This window comes from Caretta caretta, chromosome 3 (assembly GCF_965140235.1).
Source record: "Caretta caretta isolate rCarCar2 chromosome 3, rCarCar1.hap1, whole genome shotgun sequence".
Lineage (NCBI taxonomy): Eukaryota > Metazoa > Chordata > Testudines > Cheloniidae > Caretta > Caretta caretta.
This window is the reverse complement of record NC_134208.1, coordinates 57,953,002-57,979,800: the sequence shown is the minus strand read 5'-3', so window position 1 is coordinate 57,979,800 and position 26,799 is coordinate 57,953,002. Positions and strand designations below refer to the sequence as shown.

Here is a 26,799-nt window from a genome sequence, read left to right as displayed (position 1 = left end):
AACTTTGGAGTAGGGAGTTGGCAGATGGGGTGGCCTTTGTGCCGGGGATGCACCTTCTGCTGTACCTGTGAAAACCTGCCCAGTTTTGTCCAAGTTATGAATCTCTGAAAGCTTGAAGTTTACACATGCTCAGTGAAGACAGAGAAGTTTAATCATTAAAATCTGCAAAGATTCTGTCTTCACAGAGCATACTCCATGGCCTCACAGCTCCAAGTGCTGTCCAGGCTGCGCATGTGGTATCCACACAGAGGCGACTTAGGCTTGCTCCAGTTCAGGGCTACAGGGACAAAACTAGATTTTCCCTGTAATTGCTGATCCCAACTACTCTGGGCCAGAGGCGGGGGGCATGGTGTCAGGCACTGGAACTGAGAGCAGGGAGCCTGTAGCTGCTGTGCTCTCAGTGACCCTCCTATTGGTGCCCAGGCAGAGTGCAGGAAGACACAGTCTGATTCAAAGGCAGAGGGGAAGGAGAGGGAAAGGAATAGATTGCGGCAAGGAGCCTGGTGAGACTGGGACTGGAGGAGGGAGAGAAACTGTGACAAACAGTTGGGGGCTGACTGGAAATAGGCGGGGAGACAAAAACTGGTATGGTTGGACAAGGAGGCTGAGGGTATGTCGTCACTTTGAGCTGGAGGTGTAAACTTCAGTTTGAGAAAGTGTAATTCTCGGCTCAAGGAGACATACGGACGCTAGCTCTGATTGAGGTAGTGGGCTAAAAACACAAGTGTACCTCAGCAGCATGAGCGGGAGAGGAGCTAGCTGCCCCATATGTACCCATCCAAGACATTACGTATGTCATTGGGGCAGCTAGCGCCTTGCACGGCCATGGCTGCACTCTATATTTAGTACACTAGCTCAACCACAGCTAACACAGGTCTCCTGGAGCTGAGAATTACACTGTCCAGCTCTAGCATAGACATACCTGGAGACTGGGTGGAGGGGGGAAGTGAGGTTGGAACTGGGAGCTGGGGGGCAGAAACTGATACTGGGCTCCAATGAGGGAAACTTAATTCTATATCCATAACTTTAATTCACCCCGCACACACACCCATCTCCGTGCATATGCATTCTGATACAGTCTGTAATTACATGATCATGTTCTATTTTTTCCATAGGACCCCGGCCTCATTCAGTGCGCAAGATGGATACTGCTCACTTAATGAGCAGCTACTCAATAATTTGTTTTGCTTCCATTGTTCACGATGTGGCCCCAGTGTACACTATACAAACCCCACACTGAAGACAGAATTATTAACTTCCTGATGGTCTTTTCGATGGTGTTCATTACTTTAACAGCGGAATACTTCACAAACAATTATTTTCATAACACCCCTAAGAGATAATTAGGTATTATTATCCAATTTTACAGATGGGGACCTAAGGCACAGAGTACTTCGCATTACATAGTAATGTATATGTTCACAGCACAGCTCCAATTGGCTTCAGTTGCAGCAGCGAGTGTCCAACATTTCTGCAAATCAGACCCCAGGGTCTCAAATCAGGCACCCAGAAAATGCGGAATACACAATTAATGACGAACCGCAAAAATGTGGTTTAAGAGACTTGCATAGTATCACACAAGAATTCTGTGGCCAAGGCAGAGATAAAATTCAGTTCCTCAGAGCAGCATTCAACTACCTTAACCATGAGACCACCCTTTCTCTTCCTGCAATATTTCCTCATTCACTACACACCTTTCAGCTTCTGCAACACGAGACCCTGATTCATCCTCAGAGCAAGTCCATCTTGTACTGAATAAGGCATGGATTTGTGGAAAAACATTATATGATCACATCATTAATGACTGTAATAATGCATATGCACCAGGGGGCCTGAATTAAGATTGCACAGACAGCCTTAATTCTGGCATTCCCTAACTTTTGAGTGCTTGACTTTGCAACCATAATGCTCTTTGAACATAATTTTTTGTGTACAGTATTTCATTAATAATCACAGGAGCCATTCACTTCCTCCAAGTTATATAATTCTGAAGTAGGGATATGGTATTAATTTGAGGTTTTGTCATGTTTCAGTGATTTGTTTATACCACTACATGAACTCACGTATAGGCAATAAAACTAGTCAAATACTATTTTTTGATGAGTGTATTAAATGAACAATACTGTTGTTGAATAATTTATCTCATTTTTTTGCATGAGTATTCACATCAGTCTCAGACACCAATAGAATGTTTTTAGTTTCCTTTTTTTAGGCTAACGTCTGAAAAAGGTGAGGTACAAAGCAATCCTGGTAAAATGTTATTAAGAATTTGACCTAAAATGAGAATTGCAATGGGATTAAGAGTAGGAAAAGCAGTAGTTAATAAAGGGCTGAAGCTGTAGGTAGCTATGTTTCCTTACTCTTTTTCATCTGCGGAGTATTAGAGCCTGAGGATCCTTGGTGATTTAAATTCATTTTGATTTCTTTTCAGATCCCTTTGCATGACACTCTACTCTATTCCTGGACATTATCAGTCTCAGTCAGCATATTGCATTGCTAGACCACCCATCTTGAGTATCATATTACACATATTTTTCTGACTTTCCACTTCTTAATAACTTTGTCCTTTTTCTAACACCCCTTAACATATTGGAAGACATACATTTCTCTTTTCTATTCTGTCTGATACCTTCATTCTTTTGCTTCAGTTATGAATTCCACCTCCAACTATAACCTTAAGTCAACTTTTTAGGAGACCTGGGGCCAAACTGTGAATAACTGAATAACTAACTTTTTTAAAATATCAATCTGTACTAAAATACTATTTCTTATTACAGGGAAAAAAACAACAACACCTGCCCAATGGAAGGTAGCTCTTATGAATGCTGCCCACAGAAATGCTGAGACCAGACACACAAAAGAAATTAGGAGCCTAAATCCGATTTTTGGCACCACTGTGATGCACAGTCCTGTAGGTGCCTAAACTCACTGGGCGTTTAAATTTCCACTGCATAAGTTTCCTAGACACCTATGTTTTTGCTGTCAAAGTTCCCTAGGCACCTATGTTTCTGCCACTGGGCATACACTCTGTAGCCTGAGGGAACCCTCACATCAGAACAGCCCATAGTCCAGTGATTAGGGAACTCACTGGAGAGGTGGCAGATCTCTGCTCAAATCTCTTCTCTCCATCACGAGGGCTTGAGCAGGATGTTTCCCACATCCCGGGTGAGTACCCTAAATACGGGGCTAAAAGATATGAGGGAGGTCCTCCTCTTCTCCCCACCCCAACTCCAGGAGAGGACTGCAAGCAGAGACACGTGTCTCCCTTTAACCGAGTCTTAGGCACCTATCTCCAGGAGAGGGGCAGGGCTTAGCACACATCTCTCATTAGCATCTCCCAGGGGCTAGCGTAGTAGGCTCCCTGTCTAGAATGCTGGCTTTTGTGGGTGGCATCATAAGGTACCTATCTCCTCCCATTAATTGTATAGGAACCTCGGCACCTAACGCAGGCTTTGCGAATCGCAGTGTGGTTCCTGTGAGTTTCTAGGTGCCACAAAACCAAGTGCTGCTATGCCTAAGTCCTTTTGTGCACCTATACATAGGTGCTGGAACTAGGGGGGCTGGCTCCAAGTGGTTTCCATTATATACAAGGTTTGTTGTCTGATTCAATGGCTCTCAGCATCCCCACTATAAAAATTGTTTCAGCACCTATTTTGAAGGAACTATATAAAAGAAACTATGGCAATGAGGGCCAAATAAGTCTATATAGAAGAAACTATGGCATCTAAATAGAAGAAACTATGGCAATGAGGGCCAAATAAGTGCCTGGATGGGCGAACTGGTATAAATAGCAAGAAATACCATGTTTTCCCTTGGTTACATACAACTGTGGAGACCTCTCCTTATTTCAAATGTATATTCCTCACTCAGTAGCAGATGCTCAATTTTGATTTAGGCATAGAATCATAGAAATGAAGGACTGGAAGGGACCTCGAGAAGGCATCAAGTCCAGCTTCCTTCACTGTGGCAGGACCAAGTAAACCTAGACCATCCCTGATAGGTGTTTGTCCAACTTGTTTATAAAAGCTTCCAGTGATTGGAAATCCATGACCTCCCTTGGAAGCCTATTCCAGAGTTTAACTACCCTAATAGTTAGACAGTTTTTTCTAATATCTAAGATAAATCTCCCTTGCTGCAGATTAAGCCCCTTACTTCTTGTCCTACCTTCAAAGGAGGTGTAGAGCAACTGATTCTAACACCCCTTAACATATTGGAAGACTGTTATCAAGTCTCCCCTGGTGTCTTCTTTTCTCAAGACTAAACATGTCCAGTTTTTTTAACCTTTCCTCATAGATCAGGTTTTCTAAACCTTTTATCATTTTTGTTGCTCTCCTCTGGACTCTTTCCAATTTGTCCACATCTTTCCTAAAATTGTGGCACCCAGAATTTGACACAGTCCTCCAGCTGGGGCCACCCCAGTGCCGAGTAGAGTGGGACAATTACCTCCTGTGTCTTACATATGACACTTCTGTTAATACACCCTATAATCATATTAGTCTTTTTGCAGCTGCATCACACTGACAACTCATATTCAATTTGTGGTCCACTATAGCCCCCAGATCCTTTTCAGTATTACTACCACCTAGACAGTTATTCTCCATTTTGCAGTTGTGCATTTGATTTTTACTTCCTAAGTGTCATACTTTGCACTTGTCTTTATTGAATTTCATGAAACAAGCTGACCAAAACCTTTCACCTTCCAAGGGATAGACTCAGATTCCCCCTAACCCATTTGTCTACTCCTGTGTAGTGACAGGCTCTTGCTATTGCTGTCAAGAGCCAGGCTCCTGCCTCTTGAGAGCAATAGCAGGCAGTCCCAACATGAGAGTGGCCTTCCCCCTAACTAATAGAATGTCATTCAGATAGGGAAGAGTTTTAAAGGGGCGACACAACATAAAGATATCCCTTCTGCTTAGCTAACAGCTTTGTACCTGAGAGATGGGGAGTAGAAGAAAAGATCCCGTTGTCTCAAATATACCTCCCACATCCACTTCAAAACTGAGAGAGAAGAGCACGCACTACCACTTTCCAGGTAATCAGGGTGCCAAAGAGATGACCTATTATCAAAGCAGACCATTTTTGGTTGGAAAGTTCCATAACAGACAGGGTTTGATCCCATCTGGCTTTATGTAGAAGGTAGCCAGCACCTGCTGCAGCCTTCTGCTGCCTATATGGTTTGGAAGGCCACTGGAGAGGGCTCTTCCTTTGCCAGAATTAAATCTTCCACCATCTCACAGACTTGGTCGCCGCATGCTCCTTTATTTCTCAGTCTGATATGGACAATTTAGATCACACCTTAGATTGAAGCTCAATTACAGCATCCCTCTTTCGCTGGGCCTTTAATAATGTTTATTTAGAGACTGTCGTTTATCTCCAGCATCTGAGACATTCCATGCTCATGATAGGCCTGCCTTAGACTTAACCCCTAAAGTTTCCAGTAAGTTAATAGTAGCGTTTTATATTGATTTTACAATTCTGTGTATCGGTTTTTAAATTGGACATTTTTTATTTAATTCATTAATCTTTTTTTCCCCCAGCTCCTTAGTTATGTACTATTAACAATTCCTCCATTTAATTTGAAATGCTTTGGTTGTAGGTAGGGCATTATTTCATTTTGCACCTTGTCAATGGAATGAACTGCTATAGTCAAATAAATTCAGGTCTCATCTCGGCAGCTTGGCTTTCAGCTAAACACTGCTCAGACTATTTTCTTTTATTCTTAGTTCTCTGTTTTAAACCACTGCAAGACAGTAGGAATGAGCACCATTACTGGATATGAATTCAGCTGTATTATAGTCAAACCTGATTAACTTTTCAATCATTTTGAACTTTTGCTGGTTAAATTTTAAAGGAGGGAAATATTTAAACTCCTTTTAAAAAAGCTCCTCGTTGTTGGAAGATGTTTGTAAGTTAACTTCTTTCCTCCGTGAAAGAAGCTGGATAAAAGTGCAAAAGAACCAGTTTGTTAATAATAGATGTTTGTGTTATAACTGCAGCTTTTAAAGAAAAAGGTGACGTGAGATGTATTTTCTTTTGTTTTTTGACTCCTGGTGTACTTTCCTTTATCTTTAGAGCCCAAACCCATTTTAAATAGTTAAAATTTTCAGCCAAAACAGCTGAATTTGTGCAAGGTTGTAACATGAGCTGAAAAAATAAAATCCTGTGCTAGGCTTTTCTAGAGCTTTAAGTTATAAATAATTGTAGACAATAACTGTAAATAATGTAATAACGTTTCTAAAACTGTACCTAACAAAAACAGATCCCTATCTTTAGTACAAGGTGGTTCTAAAAAGTTTAGATTGCTATGTAACCTTGTCTACCCTGAAATTATTTTTCAGCTAACAACATTCCACAGTAGAATGGGATGGGTAAAAATGTACCGAACTACACTTTAAACTTAGATGTGAAGTTCCTTAGCTTTTATATTCAGTTCTTACCACTGGGTAAAGTATTCAAGATGGCTTTTGTTTGTTTTTCACAAGAATACTCAAATTTTGTTATGTACATCCTTTGTGTGCATAACACACAAATCATGGATTACAATGCACCCAAATCTATGCAAATGTGTATCCATGCAAATGCATGTGAACATCTGATGTAGTGCAAATGAGGGTCACTCAGTTTTGAAAACCCATGCCAAAATAAATAAATGTATAATATATAACTTTATGGCAATGCTTTATTAGATCTTGTTTGAATCTAAAACATTCTATAACCTTTAACTTCCTCTTATTTTATTATAGTAATATGAATTTGAAAGTATGGGCTAAATTCTGCAAATTATCTCAAGGAATATTGGGTTTCTTTAGAATATGGACTTAGTGCTACTCCAGATGTAATTCCCCCAAACAATTAACACTGAGAGATCTTGTGTATAGAATAAATGAAAAAACGTACAGAGTAATAAGTTAACTTAAAATATACTATTTTTACAAAAGTAATTTATAATGGAAAATTCCAAGCTGGAAAGCAATCTTCTGAAAACATGGCAAAGGCACAGGCCTATGAGTCCAATGGGGGTTTTTTATTACTTTATTTTTAATGATAACAATAGCCATGGAACGTCTACAGTCTGTCAACACTACTGGTTGCAGCTGTGGACATAGTCAGCTGTAGAAGCAGTACATCCTTTGTAGAAATATCAGCTAATTAATCTCATTATGTCAATGATAGCTATAAACAATTGAACTGCCGGCATCAAAAGTATTGATTATTATCTTAAATCAAAAGTGAACCTCACACTGGATGAACCTAAATGCTCTATTATCTGTTTATAATACAAAACCTAGGCCACAAGGAACCAGCTAAATAAGAACTGCATTGGAGACAAACTGTCTGTAATATACTCCTATACAACTCAGAGTCATGCGCCTCATTCTGACCCACCCACCACTTCTAATACAGCAGCAGATCACAGTATTCACTCCAATTCTTTTCTTATTGGTGTCCCATCCTCCATGTTGTGTTAAACTGTTGTACTTCTGTTTAATTACTGGACCACTGAAGCGGCCAAACTGAACTGTTTAAAATGAACAAATCAATGCAATCATCATCACATTCTAATTCTTAAAATGTAATGCAACTTTTTGCCATGTTTACATAATCACATTGTCTTTGTACTAAGGCCAACACTCTGGACTGAGAATTTTCCTATGGATCTGAACTGTCTGTGGGATCATTCAAATTTACTGAGTCCTGTGTGCATATGGGAAACCGGGATGATGGCTAAGTAATAGTTGTCTGTTACCTGAGGAAGTAAACTTAAATTGTAGCAAGTAGATTGAGCAGTAACATAGGAAGTAGCCTCCAGTACGCAGTCGTGGTGTCAGAAACAGTAGAAAGCTGAGAAGCAGAAAACAATTTCAAAAACACGCAAAAAACCCAAAAGGTGGTAGAATGGTAGATTGGTGAAGAGAAGAATACGGACCTAGTGGAAGACTCAGAATTGAGTGGGATAGTCTGGTAATTTATAAAATACCAGGTTAGAGAAAATTACAGGGCCTACTACCTGGTATGGGGAATGGGGAAGAAATATTCAGGTCTTCAGTCAAAGTAAATTGGGAGAAGCACAACCTTAGAAATAGAAATAGAGAATTTGCACAACATCATGGATATAAATAATCAATCGGAAGGAAAAGAGTCTCCAAAATAGAAACGTATAACTTGACTATAACATTCTCAAATCCATGCCAATTTGCTTTGTGAGAATAAATGAGTATGCTTTCATTGAGGGTAGCTATAGGTGTTAAAACAGTTAGTAAAATCACCTTAATTTATGACTCTAGAAGACCCAATATTTAGCCGATTGCCTACAGTCCTAGCAAATAAGTAAAATATGAATGTTCTATTATGCATAGCACAAACCTACAGAAGCTTATAGAAAGACAGCAAGAATATGAAGATAAATAGCTAATGGGAGCACAGCCCAGAATCCTAAGAAATATAACAACCTATAATAAGAGACGTGACTTAAATGTGTCCAAGATGAAATCTCACCTGAAACAGATGTGAATATTCACCCACCAGGAAGTATTACTTTTATTACTGCTGCACATATACTATCCAATCTGTTGTACTGCCTGCCTGAGAACTCTGAAATGTAGTTCTGTTGATGCACATAATGAAATGCCGTGTACGGGTTCATTCAATCATGTAAATTAGCAATACCGTTAATGAAATGAATATGGATCAAGGGCCAAATCTTTAGGTGGTATTAATTTGCATAGCTCCACAGAAGTCAATGGAAATATGCCAATTTACAGTAGACGATCTGGTCCCTTGTGTATAATTGACATGTGTTACCATTTAGAGACAGATCTATCATGAGGCCAGTGGTCCATGCTCAAGTTAGAGAACATAGATCTGAACGCTAAATGGCATGCATAACATGTATGCAAGTTCCAAACTATGCTTATTATTGATATGACAGCAGCATGATATCCATGTTACAGGTGATACATATATTACATTTGCAACTGGGCCATCCTTCAAACACCCAGAGTCCTCAAAAGAGGAATGAACAACACATTAATACTAATATCTCCTGTGGTCCTATGAACAGAATAGAAAAGAAGCTTATTTTTGCCACTTGGAAGTGAGCATACTGAGCAAGGTGTGGTAGAGAGACCTCAATATTGATGCAAAAATAATATTAATAAAATTATTATAACTAATTTCATAATGTTAGGCCATTAAAATTTGTTTGGTCCTTTACTAAATATTAAAATATATAAGTATGTTATAGCCAGGATGCTTGAAAATGTAACGATACCTGTCTATATTTTAGTTGATTATGTTATAAAATGTTCAAGCTAAACAAAGAAATTACAAAAAGCTTCTCCTTTCTGTCATCCAAAAGCTAGCCAATGTCAGGAAGATGACACCTCCTTGGTCATAAAACTGTTTATGACCCTCAGGAGTGTTTACACATATTTTAAAAGGCGGTTTTTCTAACTTTAGTTTGTTTTATCTTTTATACTATTTATTTTGTGCTATGTTTAAAAGATGTAAAGATCACTAAAATCTGTGCTTTGTACAAAATATATAATAAAAGTTCAATTGCTATAACCCACAGGTTGTAACCCTGGGTCAAACAAAGCAAATGAGTGTATTTTCTGACCAGGGATCGGCAATCTTTGCATGCGGCCCATCAGGGAAATCCGCTGGTGGGCCAGCACGGTTTGTTTACCTGCAGCGTCCGCAGGTTCGACTGATTGCAGCACCCACTGGCTGTGGTTCGCAGTTCCAGACCAATGGGAGCTGTGGGAAGCGGTGGCCAGCACATCACTTGGCCTGCGCTGCTTCCCGATTGTTTACTTTGCCCAATTATAAACTATTTAGGTTATCAATGATGTACCAAACAGGAGCCACCTGCCCTTAAGCCATCTAACCATCTATAAACATTTTTTGTTATCAAATGATATACCAAAACTGGACTCACAGTAATTTTGGGAAATAAAACCTTGGTTTCAATTTACCAAGAGCAGGCCCACTCTCAAAGGAGTAATCTCTGTTAAAAGCTCTCCACAGAGGGTCATGGAGAAGAGATTGTAACGGAAGTAACTAACAATTTTGTGTTGTCTGGTTTGATGTTTTCTTTTCCTTGCTTTAATAATAAAATATCCACAATTAACAATTCTGATTATTTTGCTTAGTTTAAGTTGTGGTGTCTCCAAAACAAAACATCCAAATAAACTAGGTAGGTACTTCCTATTGGCTTTAAAGGAGAAAGTTAGCTACTGTATGCTTGCACTGTCACTATCTATTAAAATTTTTTTAGGTTCATCTGTGCCACCAGCTTTGTGTCTCTTGTAACTTAATTTTACTTATTGTATATCCCCAGTAATGTGTATATATAATCATATGTTATACCATAACTGAAATGTGTTAAAATAAATAATTATCAATTTATATAATAGTATTAATAACTCAGATTAATGCAGAAGTCTCTAGTACGAGTACCAATCTAATCTTTAAATGTAGTGTGATTTTTTACATTTACAGTACATTTATCACCCTGAATTTTCTACTAAAACATAATATTTTTCAGAGGTATTTCAACAAAAGAATATGGTCTAATATGCCATTTGCATAGCTTCTATAAAGTATACATTTTGAGAAATTCTGGCATGTAGTTCACAAAACTGCAAATGGAGTTATTGAAGTCCTGATCCAGCAAAGCACCAGAGAACATACTTAATTACTTCACTGGGACTACTCATGTACTTAATGCAATGTTAAGCATGTCTTTTGCTGAATCAAGGCCTAACTGATACAAAAATCATGAACCTTCAAGATGCTGAGCTTGTACTACAAGGTATTGAGAGTCCCCAGTTCAACTGACAGTAATCTGAGATGAGGGCATGTAGCATCACCAGAAAAGATAGTCTGTAAAAAAGTGAGTATTTGTACACATAAGTGTAGGAACTGGCCCAGCTTTTGCATTTTCAGTTTATGGTTCCTGCTGTGCTGAAGTACAGTAACTAAATGATGAATATTGTTGCTAATATAATGAGCCCAAACCTACTTTTTCTGGGCACCTAAAACTCCCAGTGAAATCCAGATGCACAGAGGATGCAGGATTGAGCCCAACTGTGATATTGATGAGTCCCCATTAGCCAATAACACTGCTCAGGATTTTAGTACTATTACCCCCACTTATATGTCAGTGTGGGTGTGAATGGCAAATACCTTAGACCAAGCGTTGAAAATGTAACTCCAATTTGAACACAACTGGATTTATTTCCCTTTCCCACCGGTGATTATTTGCTTTTCTTTGCTTTATAAATAACTTAACAGCTTTCACAAACTCTCATAATAGCTTCCTTTTGCTATCACTTCTACTATTGCTGTCTACAAGTCCTTGTAATACAAATTTAAAAGGTTTTAGATTTAATTATTCTATATTAATCATTGAGAAAAATACTACAGCCACAGTATATAAATATATAGTATATATACTGTGGCTGTATAAACTACAGCCACAGTATATAAGGATATTATAATACAAAGTCAATATACAGATTTGTAATTACCTTTGTAATTAATGTGAAACTACTCAGTACAAAGCCTCATCAATTTAAAAATATTTAAATGCCTTTGGTTCATTATGATTTCCTGGGCTGGCATAGCTTGAGGCTACATTTAGATGCTGAGGCTTTGCGATGCAGTATTCCTGTTGTACTAATTGCAGTACAGCACTATCACCGAAAGGGTGGATGTGCCGAAAAGCAAAAGGGAAAAACTATTTCCAAATCAACAAGTCCAGTTGTGGTTACATCTTATCAGATAAGATTGTCTCTGGAAGCCTGATCCCATTCCCATTGAATTTGATTCATGTTCAAACATCTCATGTTCAAATTGGAGTGACTGCTACGGTGCACAATCAGGCTCACAGAACATTTCATATATGAGAACTGTGCAATAAACAGTATGAAACAGAACTGGGAACTGAAACAACGCATGCCTAAATGCAAAAATCTAGTCACTGCCTAGGTAGCAACATCCATTACATATTAGGGGCCTAGATATCAACTATGTATTAAAAGATACTGAAACTCTTAGTCACACAAGTATAGAAGGCCCTGTTTTGCTATTAATAATATTTTCATCTCTTCTACTGTTGACGACAATGAACGTTCACACCCATGATACACAGGAATAGACCCTTCTATCCTTGCACTCCCTGTGTTTTATTTTTTCAGAGTGAATTTTCACTCCTCTTTCCTGTCCAAAAGTGTCATGTCAGCCAGTCAGCACTCAGGTCATTTCTCCATGACCTGAAACCAGAGAATTCACTTCAAGACTGTTGAAAACTTTAGTTTGATTAAAATAAGTATCTTAAAAGTTAATTTTCAGGATTGTTTCTAATTCTTGTGAGACCTTAGGAAGCTGGAATTCAGATCTAAGAACAATTTCATCTAAAAGATTTTTCTTTACAAGGACAAGGAGATTGGCTTAAGAGAAACCCTAAAATGAGTATTTTAAAGCATTTTGATATTTTAAAATCAATCCTTTTAAACTAGGGACTAATTTCTCTTCCCTTTGAACAAGCTACTGAATTTAAGAGCTCTCTGAATCTGAGGCGTTCATACTCAGAGTGTATGTATGCATAATCATTTGATCTTACCTTTGAATGCTCAAATATCATGCAGTACCTTTAGATGAAGGGTAACCTCTTTTCCTTGAGAATTAGATAATTAGAGGTACTGGAAAAAATCTGATATCTGATTGTTGTCTATTGTAAAGAATTATTGTTGTACTGTTGCTTAGCCTTAATCATAATCTACATAAATTGCTTCCAAGACTGTATTTAGTATTTCTTATATGACTAGAATTCTTCTGCATTCAGACTCGATTCACAGATTTCAACTGCTGATTCCATAAATTGTCTGCAGTGGCTGAATAAAATTGATTTAAAATAACGAAGTGTCTTGATTTGAGAGAATTGTCTAAGGTAAAAAGTATAATGTGAAAAGAACTCAGTATTAAAATTAGTAAGCTAATGCTCCCTGGCTCAGTCAAAAAGGGGTTATCAATATTAATTTCATACAGATATTAGTTATTAATATTAACTAAAGGTATTACTTCAATCTAATTTGCTACATTTTCTCTACAATCAGCTGGCATCCCCTTTATTTGTAAATTTGATTCCCCTCCTTCCTTCACGCTTAAAAGTCATTGATGTCATCCACATCATTTAGACATGTTATAACTTTTTACACTCATACACAATATTACAAAAACACACTTTAGATGGCTGCTGGGAAGAAGCTGATGCAAATGATGTTAACTGATGAAGGTGGGATTGGGAACGTGGTTTGGATGAGTTTCCTCTGCTCTTCCATTTGATAAGCAAGCTTTGCACAGAAAATGTTGCTTGTATAGCACACAGGCTACAGAACTATTAAAACTAGAAGGAGCTGGTAGCTAGGAGACACACATGAGGACAGGAAGCTAACCTTTACCTCAAATCAGCAACAGAATGCCTTCTCTTTTTCTTGTCTTCCATATCCAATTTCTTTTCACTGTGCCCCATTTGGTCATCTAATTCCCATGATATCCTTCTTTCTTTTTTGCCATCATTTTTGCAGATCTCTAAGGACTTTGACCTTTCCATAGTCATAACATGCAGGCATGCAAAATTAAATGTAGACAGCTCAAATTGAAAATAATGAACAACAGATGCTAACTCTAGATTCACCTGCTGAAACACTTTTCAACATTACATTAAAATGACTTTAAATTTCAGTAAGAAATACTTTTTGAATGAATACAGTTACCAACTGTAAGTTACATCTGAAAAGGAATTATGGGTTATTTAATTGTAAAGATTTCATACCGTAGGATCTGACTTATTATCAGTATGTGAGAAAGAGGAAAAAGTCTGAAAAAGTTAGAGTTTGTTCTAAAAATATTGATAATTAAGTAGTAAGGGTCTGATCCTGCAACATTTACCCGTGTGACTGGTCTCATTGACTTCATTGAGCTTATATGCACAAGGAACATTCACATGAATAAGGACCTGATTCTGCAAAGACTTGTGCATGTGAATAACTTTAATCATGGGAGTAGTCTCACTAAAATAAATAGGTTTGTTAACTTCAGGAAAGTTAGTCACGTGCACAAATTCTTATAGGATTGAGCTCAAAGAGTTGAAGAGGGTAAAAGGGTGGTAATTATTGATAATATCACAAAATTCAGTCTAATCATAATGTCTGATCCTGCAATTCTGGCATGAAATCCTGCCCTGCTCAAGTCAGTGGAGCCTGAATTTTCCTCTAAGACCTCCCACTAATTTTAATGAGAGTTTCAGGCGTGGAAGATACTGAGCATCTGATTCTCAGTTTGGAAGAACAGCAAGTCAGATTAAGAATATTTTTTCAAACACTTTTAAAAAAATTCCATATTTTTTACTGAATAACACTGTAATTATAGCTACCTTATAATGATTTTATGTTTTGTTCATTGTACTATAATATAAGAAGAGTCAGGGCTGGCTGCTTCTATTAGAGACCAGTTCTGAGTGAAGCCTGGACAAGAAAGGCTCGATCTCCCTGCCCTAACCAAAGTAACCTGACCTGGGCAGAGGTCAATATTTCCTGGATCTCTATGAAGGACTAGTGTTTATATTATGGACTTTAACACCAGGTGGCTATTTTGAGTTGAGCTTTTTTTTTTTTTTTCGGTTAGCCCCACAAGGGGACCGAGAGCTGACCTGGCCAGTGTGCTATGCCAGAGAAGGAGCAGACTATTGTAGAACCAAGACAGAGGAGGGTTGCTAGAGAGGAAGAATCCCTGCAATGCCACTTCCTGACATGAAGGGGCGCTCTAAAGGTGAACGCACACCATAATGCTCCCAGTGGCTTCAGTACAGCTGGATCAAAGCCCATAGTGAGGAGCTCTATGGAAGTTGGAAATGCAGGGTTTGCAATATATTTTAGACATTATTAATTTTTTCAACTGAAAATAGATGTTAACTAATCAATAACACATGATATGTTGGCTATAATTTTTGAGATATAGGAATAATATTCTTATTCACATGCCCTATAGCTTCAGAGGCATAACCAGCCAGTTCTGTGCTCCTTCATTTGAAATAGGAAAGGAAAACATTAACATATAAAAACCGAAAACAATAATATTAACATAATAATTTATTCCTCAGACAATTTATGGTTATATACCAGTGTTTACATCAAAATGGTTTAGTTTAAAAATAAAATCCTCCCTGTCTGCAGGGGGCAGTGTGCATTTGTACGTGCCCACACACACATGTTCACTCACAACAAAGACACACTTAGAGAAAAAGGTTGAGTTAACCATACAAATTGATTTATTGGTAGAATAAAGAGGTAAAGCTGGCAACACTTAATGATTTTTATTTTGCGTTTTGGTTGTTTTTTTTGTGCAAAATTAAATCCTTTTATGGAAAATGCAAAGGGCAGCAACAGTACTGTGGGCAGCAAACTGACATATTACCATTTATATGCATTCTGAAGGACAACTTTTGTCCTTTACACAAACTCAAGAAACAGCCTTTCACTTTTGCAGTTGTTTGATGGCCATGTAATTTCTCTTTAAACCAGTGGTTCCCAAACTTGTTCCACCGCTTGTGCAGGGAAAGCCCGTGGCGGGCCGGGCCGGTTTGTTTACCGGCCGCGTCCGCAAGTTCAGCCGATCGCGGCTCCCAGTGGCCGCGGTTTGCTTCTCCAGGCCAATGGGAGCTGCTGGAAGCAGTGGCCCGTATGTCCCTCGGCCCACGCCGCTCCCAGCAGCTCCCATTGGCCTGGAGCAGCGAACCGCGGCCACTGGGAGCCGCGATCGGCTGAACTTGCGGATGCGGCCGGTAAACAAACCGGCCCGGCCCGCCACGGGCTTTCCCTGCACAAGCGGCGGAACAAGTTTGGAAACCACTGCTTTAAACTATAGCTAGTTGACTTTCCTCTCTAATAACCCTGATCCTGTTAGGTGGAGAGCCCTCTCAGCTGTCTTCCATCTTAATAGAAATAGGCCCTTTGGCAATGATACTGCACAGAGGGCGGTATGGGCATCAAGACCTCTGTGGCAACACAAACTAAGAAATTAGGCTCCAGTCCACCATAGCATTTAAGCACATGTGCAATTTTAAGCATGTAAGTAGTGCCACTTAAGTGCTTTGCTGGATCAGAGCTTTAAAGTACTAATTTCCAGCTTGCTCCAAGTTTGGGTTTCTCCTTGCACAAATATAAAAATTTGCTGTTGCCCTGTCTGAATTTTTTGTTTACCTGTTTAAATGGCTGGATGCCAAGGTGGAAAAATATGTTCATTTCACAAAAGACTTAGGATGATAACGTGTATGTGTATGTATGTGTGTGTTTATATATAATATATGACATTTTAAATATATTCTATTATATATATCATAAATATTTATATTTCTTATTTTATTTTTATTCTTTTTATTTTTACACCAAACAAGATTTGATACATTTAAAATAGCATCATAAACTCACCTGATTCTGCCCCTAGGGCGCTCAGATTGCTCTGACATAAAACTTGTGCTGCTGAGGCGTGAGGCACTGCTGGTACGGGAAATGGCTGACACATCACTGACATCACTATCTGATGATTTGGCAGAGACGTTATCACAACTTCTGTACTGATCTGTTTGTATGTTATACTAAAGATTAAAAAAAGAAAGTATGAGGTTTCTTTTCAAAATGTGAAATATACTCAGACAACAAATGAGGAGGACAATTCTTTTAAACTTCTGAAATGTCCAGCAGTCCCAATAACTTCAGAAAAGTTATATATATAATTTATATATATATATTTTATAAATATATAGTAAATATATAGTAATATATAATATATATATTAATTAATATAAGACATATAATAATGTCTTGAAAAAACTGAAAATACGATAGGTTACTTCAAGCAGATGGGCTCCGTAATGTATGAGATGACAGAACTAAACTGTGATCCATGGAACACTAGAATATTATTTTCTTTGTTATTTAGTGCACCAAATTATGACTTGTACAAATACAATGTTTTATTTACCTCTAGACATTTCTGTGGTGTCTGTGCAACTGTCTGGGGCTCTTTTGAAGTTTACATATATGCCTAAGATGGATATATTGGGATGCAACAAAAGAAGATCATAGATTGACAAAGCCATCCTCACTAATAATTAGTAAGTGGTAAATGACTTGAAATCTGAATGCTTAACCTTACTTTGATAAAAGTTACTTGAATAAATGAAAAAGTTTGAGCACAGTAGCTAAAATAATGTAACACTTACATACCAACGTCATTTTGTGATCTACTTATTTATTATCATTTTGAGAAAACACAGGCAAGAAAAATAGTGTTTAAAATTATATTGAAGTCATTTGGTCAAAGAATGCTAATGAAAGATGAAGCCTCTTTTAGGCTCTGAATCATAATTTTCATGTTGCTCCATCTACTTTATGTTAAAAAAATCACCCTCTTCTGATTCTCAGACCTCATCTGACTTTATGGGAAAGCAATGAAGAAATTTCCACCCAATAAATCCCTTAACTGCTTTTCATTCTGTGGTTTTACCAAAGTAGGACTTCCGTTTTAAAAACTACAACATGACACATCCACAGGGTTTCAGTCAAGTTTGAAAATCCAATCTGTTGAGCTCAGGGCCCTTGAGGATGTTGATTTTTAGATAGAAATTCATGGTGTTGAGGGGTATGTGTGTGTTTTGGCCAGCTCAGTTTGTGGAATGACTTCATAGTTTCTGCTTTTAGATGTGAAAAGCATCATGGTGGGTGACAGACACTATCTGCGTGGGCTGTCATTAGCACATGCACTAAATGCACCTTCTCCTATACATTTGTGGGTGTAGGAAAAAGAGGACTCAGAATTGCAAGAGTAAACAAAAATCCAGAATGCAAGGCTGAAGGGAACTCCTCCCCCTCATTCTCTGCCAATCACATACAAATCTGCTGGTAAGAAAGGGAAGGAAGAATAGATAATAATTTGTTGCTTGTAACCTCTGTCATACAAGATAAGTTTCTTAAATATATTTGAATCATATTTCTCTGATATTTTATAACAATAGTGCACTATAATCAGATTGTCCAATGAATCCAATGGCAATCAGGATGAGTAATTTTCACCAATATTCAGTTGTACTGCACATATCCTGAGTGTTGCTAAGGATCGGCAACTCCAAAAGGTATCAGTGGAAGTTGCAGGTCCTTAGTACTTTTCAATATTAGACCCTATATATTTTAAACCCATGTGCCTCATATTAAGCGCTTACTGGTGTTATATTGGTAACTGCTTGAGGATTTTAGTGATTGAATTGCCTTTGCCTTATGCTCATTTCTTCCATTTGAAAATCTGAAGTCTGTTATCAGGCTCTTGTTCTTCAATGATCTGTGATCTACACTATGCATGTGTGTATATATGTATAAACAAACATGTACACATTCTCAAGTATGTGCACATACGCGCACACACTCTTATACAAACTACTTGACTATCTACAACTTTCCAAATATCGCATCTGTGAAATAACTTTAGAGAGCCAACTCATAACAGCAAAGTTGTATTCAGGTAAGGGTGGGAGTTAGAACTACAGAAATTTAGCATTGAGGGATGATTTCAAAAATTGTGGATATTTTTTTTTCAGAAACAGGAGAGAGTATATTTCCCACCTTAGCATGCCATATTTTACTTTTATACTTTTTGTTATGTTTGTGAGGTGAGAAGTGAAAATAAATATTTCTCTGATTTCTTTCAGTCATATAAGTATTTGCCTATCAGCAACATTAGTTAGAGTATAAAATTAGAATAATAGAATCATAGGGTTAGATGGGACCACAAGGGTCATCTAGTCTAAGCCCAAGATGCAGGATTTTTTGTGTCTAAACCACCCAAGACAGATGGCTATCCAGCCTCCTTTTGAAAATTTTCAGTGAAGAAGCTTCCACAACCTCCCTAGGCAATCTGTTTCATTGTCCTACTGTTCTTATAGTTAGGAAGTTTTTCCTGAGAGTTAATCTAAAACTGCTATGCTGTAGTTTGAACCCATCGCCTCTTGTCTTGCCCTTTTTGTCAAAAGAGAACAACTTTTCACCATATTTTTTATGGCAGCCTTTCAAGTATCTGAAGACCACTATCATGTCCCCACTTAATCTCCTCTTTTCCAAACTAAACATACCCCGTTCCTTCAGCCTTTGCTAATATGGTTTGCATTCCATCCCTTTGATCATATCTGTCACTCACCTCTGGATCCGTTCCAGTTTTTCCACATCCTTTCTATACATTGGTGACCAAAATCAGACACAATACTTCAGCTGAGGCCTAACCAGCGCTGAGTAGAGCGGTACTGTAACCTCCCATGACTTGCATGCTACGCTGCTGTTAATGCAACCAAAAATTGCATTTGCTTTTTTTCTGAGAGCATCACATTGCTGACTCATGTTGAAGCTGTGATCTATCAAAATTTCCAGATCCTTTTCAGCAGTGCTGCTAAGCCAAGCCATTTCCCCCCATTCTGTATTTGTACATTTGGTTTTTCTTCCCTAAGTGAAGCACCTTACATTTGTGTTGGTTGAACTTCATTTTGTTGTCAATAGCCCAGTTCTCCAATTTATCGAGATCTCCCTGAATTTTAGCTCTATCCTCCAAAGTATTGGCAACCCCCTCACCCAGCTTTGTGTCATCCAGAAATGTTATCTGTATGCTCTCTATTCCTACATCCAGGTTATTAATAAATGTTCAACAACGCCGGACCTAGAACTAAAATGTATTACATCTAAAGGTTTTTATCCTGTGCTTGCAATATCAGAGCTTTCTGAGTTTTCACTACTGTGAACCAATCCTGTTTGCAAACCAATTTATGAATCAAACACTGAAGGGTTCATACTGACGACTGTGTGTATCCAGGGGCAGCTATATTAATTGCTTGGGCATTTCAGTCTGTAACTGGAGTTTGTGAGAAGGGTGTTGGTGGTTTGTGTAAAAACAGCTGAGAGAGAGAGAGAGTTCCTGCAAATGAAAAAGGACGAAAAAGCACTGGATTGGCAAAGGTGAGTTTTCAGCTCTATTCTGTAGTGAAACCAGCAAGGCCCTGAGCTGAAACATGGGAAGAGATGAGTAATAGCTTGGAGTACAAAGAATCCCACGAAATTAGATGTCATTACATTTTCCTCCCATCAAGCTCACATTTACAGAAACTCATTGCAATAAGTTGTCTCTTCTTACTGTAGTTAAATGTAACACTCACAGAGTCTCAAAAATTGGACAACTGCCTCCCCCCTCAATCCAATTTCTGTTACAAATTTAGGTCCTCAGTCTGCTCTTATTGATGTTCATGACAAAACTCCCATAGACTATAACAGGTGCCATCTAAAAAGTATGGAGTGCCCTAATCTTCCTGACTTCAACTGAAAGTGAAACCTTGACCCTATTTAAATAAATGGCAAAATTCCCATTGACTTAAATGGGGCCACAATTTCACCCTGCATGTTTGTTTAACCCAAAACAAGGAGTGATTTCTCCACAGGCAATGCTATAAAAACATTTTGTTTAAAATATAAATGTAAATTCTCACTCCGATCCAAGGATTTATACTCTTAGTATCGGCAATAGGATAAATGGCCCACAAGTGCCTTTTACAGTTTCCTCCTTTTCTCAAAGCAATCCTACTCATGTAGGAGTGGCAAATCTGTTCTCTCAATCATGATTTTTCTAGCTAGGATTGGACTTTGAGAGCAAACAAAGTTTAAAGTTAGTAAGTTATTTTTCATGTCCTTTGAAAACTTTTGTAACTAGCTACGTGACAGTGGATCCCTTATGCAAGCTGAAACTTTGATTTTCTGTTCAGTAGGGAGACTGGTGTCTTCTCTAGAGTGATGGAATAGGAAACCCAGGCTCAGACATTAGATGAGTTATCACTAGCAAAATAACCTTCCCCTGTCTTTCTGCTTTTCACTTGGATGAGAGTCTTGCTTCTGCCTAATGCCAGATATGTTTTCCTTAGTTCTCAGTGCATGTTCTTAGTTTAGCTGCTCAGTGGCCACTGATACACAACACGACTCATCGGAAGCCTCTCAATGTGTTTTGAACATAAGTCTCTTTTACTCCATGTTTCCATATATTTTTCCTCCTGAAAGAGCAGCAGGATCTCAGGAGTGGCTCAAGTGTGTTGGTTTCCTGGACTGCAACACCTTTATTGTACTTTGTGCACGTCACTGGAAAGTTGTGGTCACGTATTTTTTCTCAACCTTGGGATTTGTCCATCTTTCCTCTTTTGCTATCTATGCTTCTCTCTCAATATACACTGACTATATTCCTTTCTTTGCTTTGTTAACAGTAGTCTTAAGCTAGCTCAGTGTTGCATGATTATGTAGGTATACAGTGCCAGGGCTGGATGGAATGTTGGACCAGCTCAAGTGTGGTACTTGTTGCCTCCTACAAAAATGGTGTAAGTACTGCTACTGACATTAATAAAGAGTCTCTACTATTCCCAAGTGAGAGAGGCCTGCATTTTAAAGCAGACAGTTCTATTCCTTATGCTGCATGGACGTAGTTTAAATGACGTCCATTTTGCTATGGATTTATTACAACACACACAGCCAAAAATATCCCCCCAACACTCAAGCCTCACCAGAGGAAATCATAAGCCATTTTAGAAAACACTGTGCCCGCGAATGATTAGTTTCTATGTGAGATACTCTCTGCACTATGGAAGCTCCCTTAAATGGAGCTTTCAGGTGTGGCTCCAGGCTAGGCAATTGTTGCCAAGCAGTGGTGCTAGAACATTTTGTATAGTGGGGGTGCTGAGAGCCATTGAACCAAACTGTAAACCCTGATATCATGGAAACCACTTCAAGATAGGGGGAAAAGTGCCATGGACTGAAAGAGATCCACTTATTACTATTATTTAAAATTTGGTAGAGACCCCCACTAGGGCTCAAGGGGCTAGGATAAATCTGCTATTTAGAAAGAAAGAATAGGGATTAGCACTGGAGGTAAATACACAGTAATTTAGACACATTTTATAATGCCTAGTAATGCTCAGGAGCTTTCTCCAGCAGAAGTCTGAAGGAGTCTTTTATTCATCTAGAATCCCAATACACTTTCAGCTGTCTGAGTGGACTCCAAATCTTGTTTAAGAAAATTCATATAATCAATTTTTTTCTTCTCACATTTTTAAATGGCCACAAAAGCAAAAAAAGAATCAAAGAAATATATCTGTAAATCTTCAATAAACTAAAGCATGAGAATTTTTTGCAACCATTATTTTTCTCCCAACCATACATGGTACTTCAGGGTGTTTTTATTCCAAAAATTTGTTGCTCATCCCAAAAGCAGAATATGGTACTTGTTCTGATAACAACTACTACACAGTAGGTCTATTTTTAGTCATTAATAGTAACAAGGATGGGAAGTCCATTCCCTCTGCTGTGTAACAGCATTAGTTATAACTCCTGTTCTGAGTTACAGAAATATAGCCTTCTTTCAATATAACTATCTGAAGTGTAAACTTGTACTGCAGTTATTCTGTTCACTTGCCACCTATGGAATAGCTTGCTCCTGTACTGTGTCAGTGAAAGTAGAAAAAGGTGGTTGATGAACTGCAGACACACTAACTTCAGTAGAAATAATGGAGACACAAACTAAAAGAATGTTCTTGCTGGATGTTATTCCAGTTCTGTAATGACTCGGGATTTTAATATTTTCTTGGTTATAGGGCAAATTTCACAGATCATTTTTCATTAATCTTTTAGTGGGATCAAAGCTCATTTCTACTTCTTTCTCCCCACTCTCCCTACTACTATGGGATATAAAGGGGCTTAGGATTTAGTTTCACAGTCAAGATCCTGTGGCTTTCCTGCAGCACACAATAAAAGCTCACTGTATACACCAGCCTTTATGGAGCCTCTCTCTGTCTCATGCAAAGCTCTGAACACAGTTGCTCAGTTCACAGCCCTTCCGTAAGGCTTCTCTCTATCATAGGAACATATATAGTCCTCATTACAATAGTATCTGAATGCCTCACAATCTTTATCCTCACAAAAACCCTTTGAGGTAGGAAAGCATTTTATCCCCATTTTAGAGATCTGGGGCTGAGACACAGAAAGACTAAGTGACTTGCCCAGGGTCACACAGGTCTGCCAAATCCCAGACTAACAGCCAATCCTCCTCTCCTGGAAGACTTAAATTGTAGATCAAAATCTATGTAGCCTGATCCTAAAATAAAGCCCCTCTTAAATGTCATATCTCCTTTTTTGAGCAGGATATGACAAGCACTGTAGCTTTCCTAAAGATTAAGTCTTAACCGAGGGCTTCAATGAAAAATAAGTTTACGTTAAACAAAATGCTTTCAAAATACTCAAAGTACTAACTGAGCTAGCAATGTACTTCAATCTAGAGTGGTGTCCTTTTAAGTGTTTACTATAAAGCTCTCATCAGTAGAAATCTGGAATAAACACCTCTTTTAAAAATGTGTTGTGCATTGACTGGAACAAGAACAGCTTTGGAGTTTGTGCATATGTTCAGTATGTAAACAATGCATATTAAGATCCTGAATCAAATTCTTCTCTCACACCGGTGTAAATCCAGAATCATGTTACAGCAGGGCCTGTGAGTCTCCCACACATAACAAAAACGTAGCATTAACACAAACATATTACAGTAGTTCTGGGGACAAGAGCCTTACTGATATTTAGATAGGTTTCAGAGTAGCAGCCGTGTTAGTCTGTATTCGCAAAAAGAAAAGGAGTACTTGTGGCACCTTAGAGACTAACAAATTTATTTGAGCATAAGCTTTCGTGACCTACAGCTCACTTCATTGATTGTAAAGGGAGAAATGAGTCAAAGAATTCTTAAAACTTTTAAATTTTTTTTTCCTTTCATTAGATTCACAGCAACATTTTCTTTGTTTTTTCATTTAATCCTTTCATATAAATTATGGAGTTTTTCCTTTACAACTGAAGCCAGTAAGGAGCTGAAGCAGCATCTACATGGTTTCCAAAACAGCTTGAAATTCAGAGTACAAAAGACAATCACAAAGAGAAGGATTATAGTCGTCCTAATGCAGAGATTTGCTTATTCACAGTATGTTTACTGAAAAATAGCTGGACTGTGATTATTCAAATACTAACACGCTGCCTGGTTAATGGCTGAATACTGCGAATATGCAAAATAACCATATAGTGAGAGTGAATGAGAATCCCAACACCAGAATGAAGAGAACTGCATGCTTGGAAAAAATGTACCAGTTTTAGCTCAGAACATAATAAGGGCCATAGTAGGTCAGACCAATGGTCCATCTAGGCCAGTATCCTATATTCTGACAGGGGCTGGTGTCAGATGGACTGAACAGAACAATGCAATTAACAAGTGATCCATTCCCAGTTGTCCAGTCCCAGCTTCTGCCACTCAGAGGTTTAGGTACACCCACAGAATGGGGTTATGTCCCTGACCATCTTGGCTGATGGACCTATCTCCATGAACTTATCTAATTTGGAAGCTGTACAGCCTTGTCGCAGTCTGGCTGCTTGAAAGAAAAAAAAATGTATGTGTAATACAAAGCATATTTTAAATAAATAGGGAAATACTTCTTCGCATATGGAATTCACTACTGGAGGTAATGATGCAGCAGAACACGAAGGATTTTAACAGCATTTAGATAATTCTGTGCACAACAGAACAATTACAGTTATACATGGTAAGAGGGGAATAATCAAAACTCATGCTTCGGGGTGTTAACTGATTACTGCAGGACCCAGAAAGGAATATTTTCCCTATGTACAGCACCTCATAATTGGCCACAAGCTCACTGGGGAGAGGGGCTCATCTTTCTCTGAAGCAAAACTCATATGCTTCATTGCCTATACTGGCAGCAGGATGGGGGAAATTGGTTTTGCTTTGGGATGGCAAACTATATGCTTGCTACTAATATGAACAATTTCTTTACATCTACTTCATCACTCACATTCTGAATTTTAAAATGTATATTAGATCACCTCAACAACTTGTCTTTACCCATAAAAATAAGTCCATCTTCTATAGCTTTCATTGTTTTTCGCTTTCTACCATGTTAATAATTTTTTTAAAGAACTTTAGTAAGACTGTTGAATATGGCCATCTCTTGCTAAAGACCACACTAGCTAGTCTTAAATTAAGAGCTATCATATCCCTTAATATGGTTTATCAGATATTTATCACAACTGGTATTAAATTGTCTAGTCTATGGTTTCTTGTTTGTCTCATAAAAACTGCTGTAGACAAGGAAAGATTATAGGACTAAGAGTCAACCTGCTTCCTTTACCAATATACATATCAGATTACAGTGGTTCAGGGTAATGAATTTCATAACCGAAGAATGCCTACAAAGTTAAAATGCTGAGAATGTGCCCTCCACAACCAGCATGCAAAGGGTTAGCTGAAAGAAAAACAGCATTGCCCCTTTAAAAGCTTCTTACCAGGGGTAAAGAGAAGGGGGAAAGTTTACAGGGATGGACAAGAAGGGCAGGAAGCAATTGGGGGCAGGTCAGGTCAGATCACTGCACTATCCTTCCTGCTGACCAGAAGATTGTGTGTGGGGGGGTATTTATACATCATGCAGCCCCAGATAGGTCCTCTTTACCAGGATTTGGCTGCCAAGTGGTGGCTCCAGGGCATTTTGTCATGGGAATAGCAAAGCCCAACCATTTTAACCATAAGGGTTAATAAAGAGATGAAGGAGGATTTGAGGGTTTTGGAGCAGTTTCTGAATCATCAGAGTGTCTTTTTGGAGGGAGGAAAGGATGGCAGAGGCAGATTTAAAGGTTCATTCAGATGCATCGGGAGGAACAGGTTTGGAGTATCTTATCAAGACAGGTGGTATGCCCAGAAATGGCCCTCAGATTGGATACAAAGATTGGGATAGTGAAAGATATACTACTCTTGGAATTCTTTCCCATTTTGGTAGCAGTAACTATTTGAGGAACATATTTTGGAAACAAAAAAGTGCAGTTTTGTAATGACAACTTTGCCGTGGTACATGTTAACAATCACCAGTCCTCCAGATCTCCCAGGGCCATGAAGTTGGTAAGGGCATTATGATTCTAGTGGCTAAATCTTAACATATGTTTTTCTGCCATGCATATGCCCAGGATTGATAAAGACATAGCTAATGTGTTCTCTCAAAAGGTAATAACAAAATGTTTTTTAAGTACATCAGAAGCAGGAAGCCTGCTAAACAACCAGTGGGGCCCCTGGATGATCGAGATACAAAAGGAGCACTTAAAGACAATAAAGTCATTGCAGAGAAACTAAATGAATTCTTTTCTTCAGTCTTCACAGCTGAGGATGTTAGGGAGATTCCCAAACTTGAGCAGTCTTTTGTAGGTGACAAATCTGAGGAATTGTCACAGATTGAAGTATCACTAGAGGAGGTTTTGGAATTAATTGAGAAAAATAACAGTAACAAGTCACCGGGATCAGATGGCATTCACCCAAGAGTTCTGAAAGAACTCAAATGTGAAATTGTGGAACTATTAACTATGGTTTGTAACCTGTCCTTTAAATCATCTACTGTACCCAATGACTGGAAGGTAGCTAATGTAATTCCAATATTTAAGAAGGGCTCCAGAGGTGATCCTGGCAATTACAGACCAGTAAGTCTAACATCAGTATCAGGCAAATTGGTTGAAACAACAGTAAAGAATAATATTGTCAGACACATAGAAGAACATAAATTGTTGTGCAAAAGTCAACATGATTTCTGTAAAGGGAGATCATGTCTTACTAATCTATTAGAATTCTTTGAGGGGGTTAACA

General features: G+C 38.3%; 1 protein-coding gene across 50 annotated transcripts in view; it reads right to left on the bottom strand.

Moving 5' to 3' along the window:
- Positions 1-26,799, bottom strand: part of RIMS1 (regulating synaptic membrane exocytosis 1) — a 504,482-nt gene that overhangs the window by 82,934 nt on the left and 394,749 nt on the right. For 30 of the 50 annotated variants that reach the window (XM_075126529.1, XM_048845932.2, XM_048845939.2 and 27 more), the window contains 2 exons: positions 16,494-16,660; positions 13,467-13,610 (listed from right to left, as the gene is read on the bottom strand). The exons of 3 other annotated variants lie outside the window; for them this stretch is intronic. In XM_075126529.1, coding sequence (XP_074982630.1) covers positions 13,467-13,610; positions 16,494-16,660 — 311 coding nt within the window. The remainder of the gene's footprint in view (positions 1-13,466; positions 13,611-16,493; positions 16,661-26,799) is intronic. 17 more of the 50 variants (XM_048845937.2, XM_075126524.1, XM_048845940.2 and 14 more) reach the window with 1 other exon arrangement.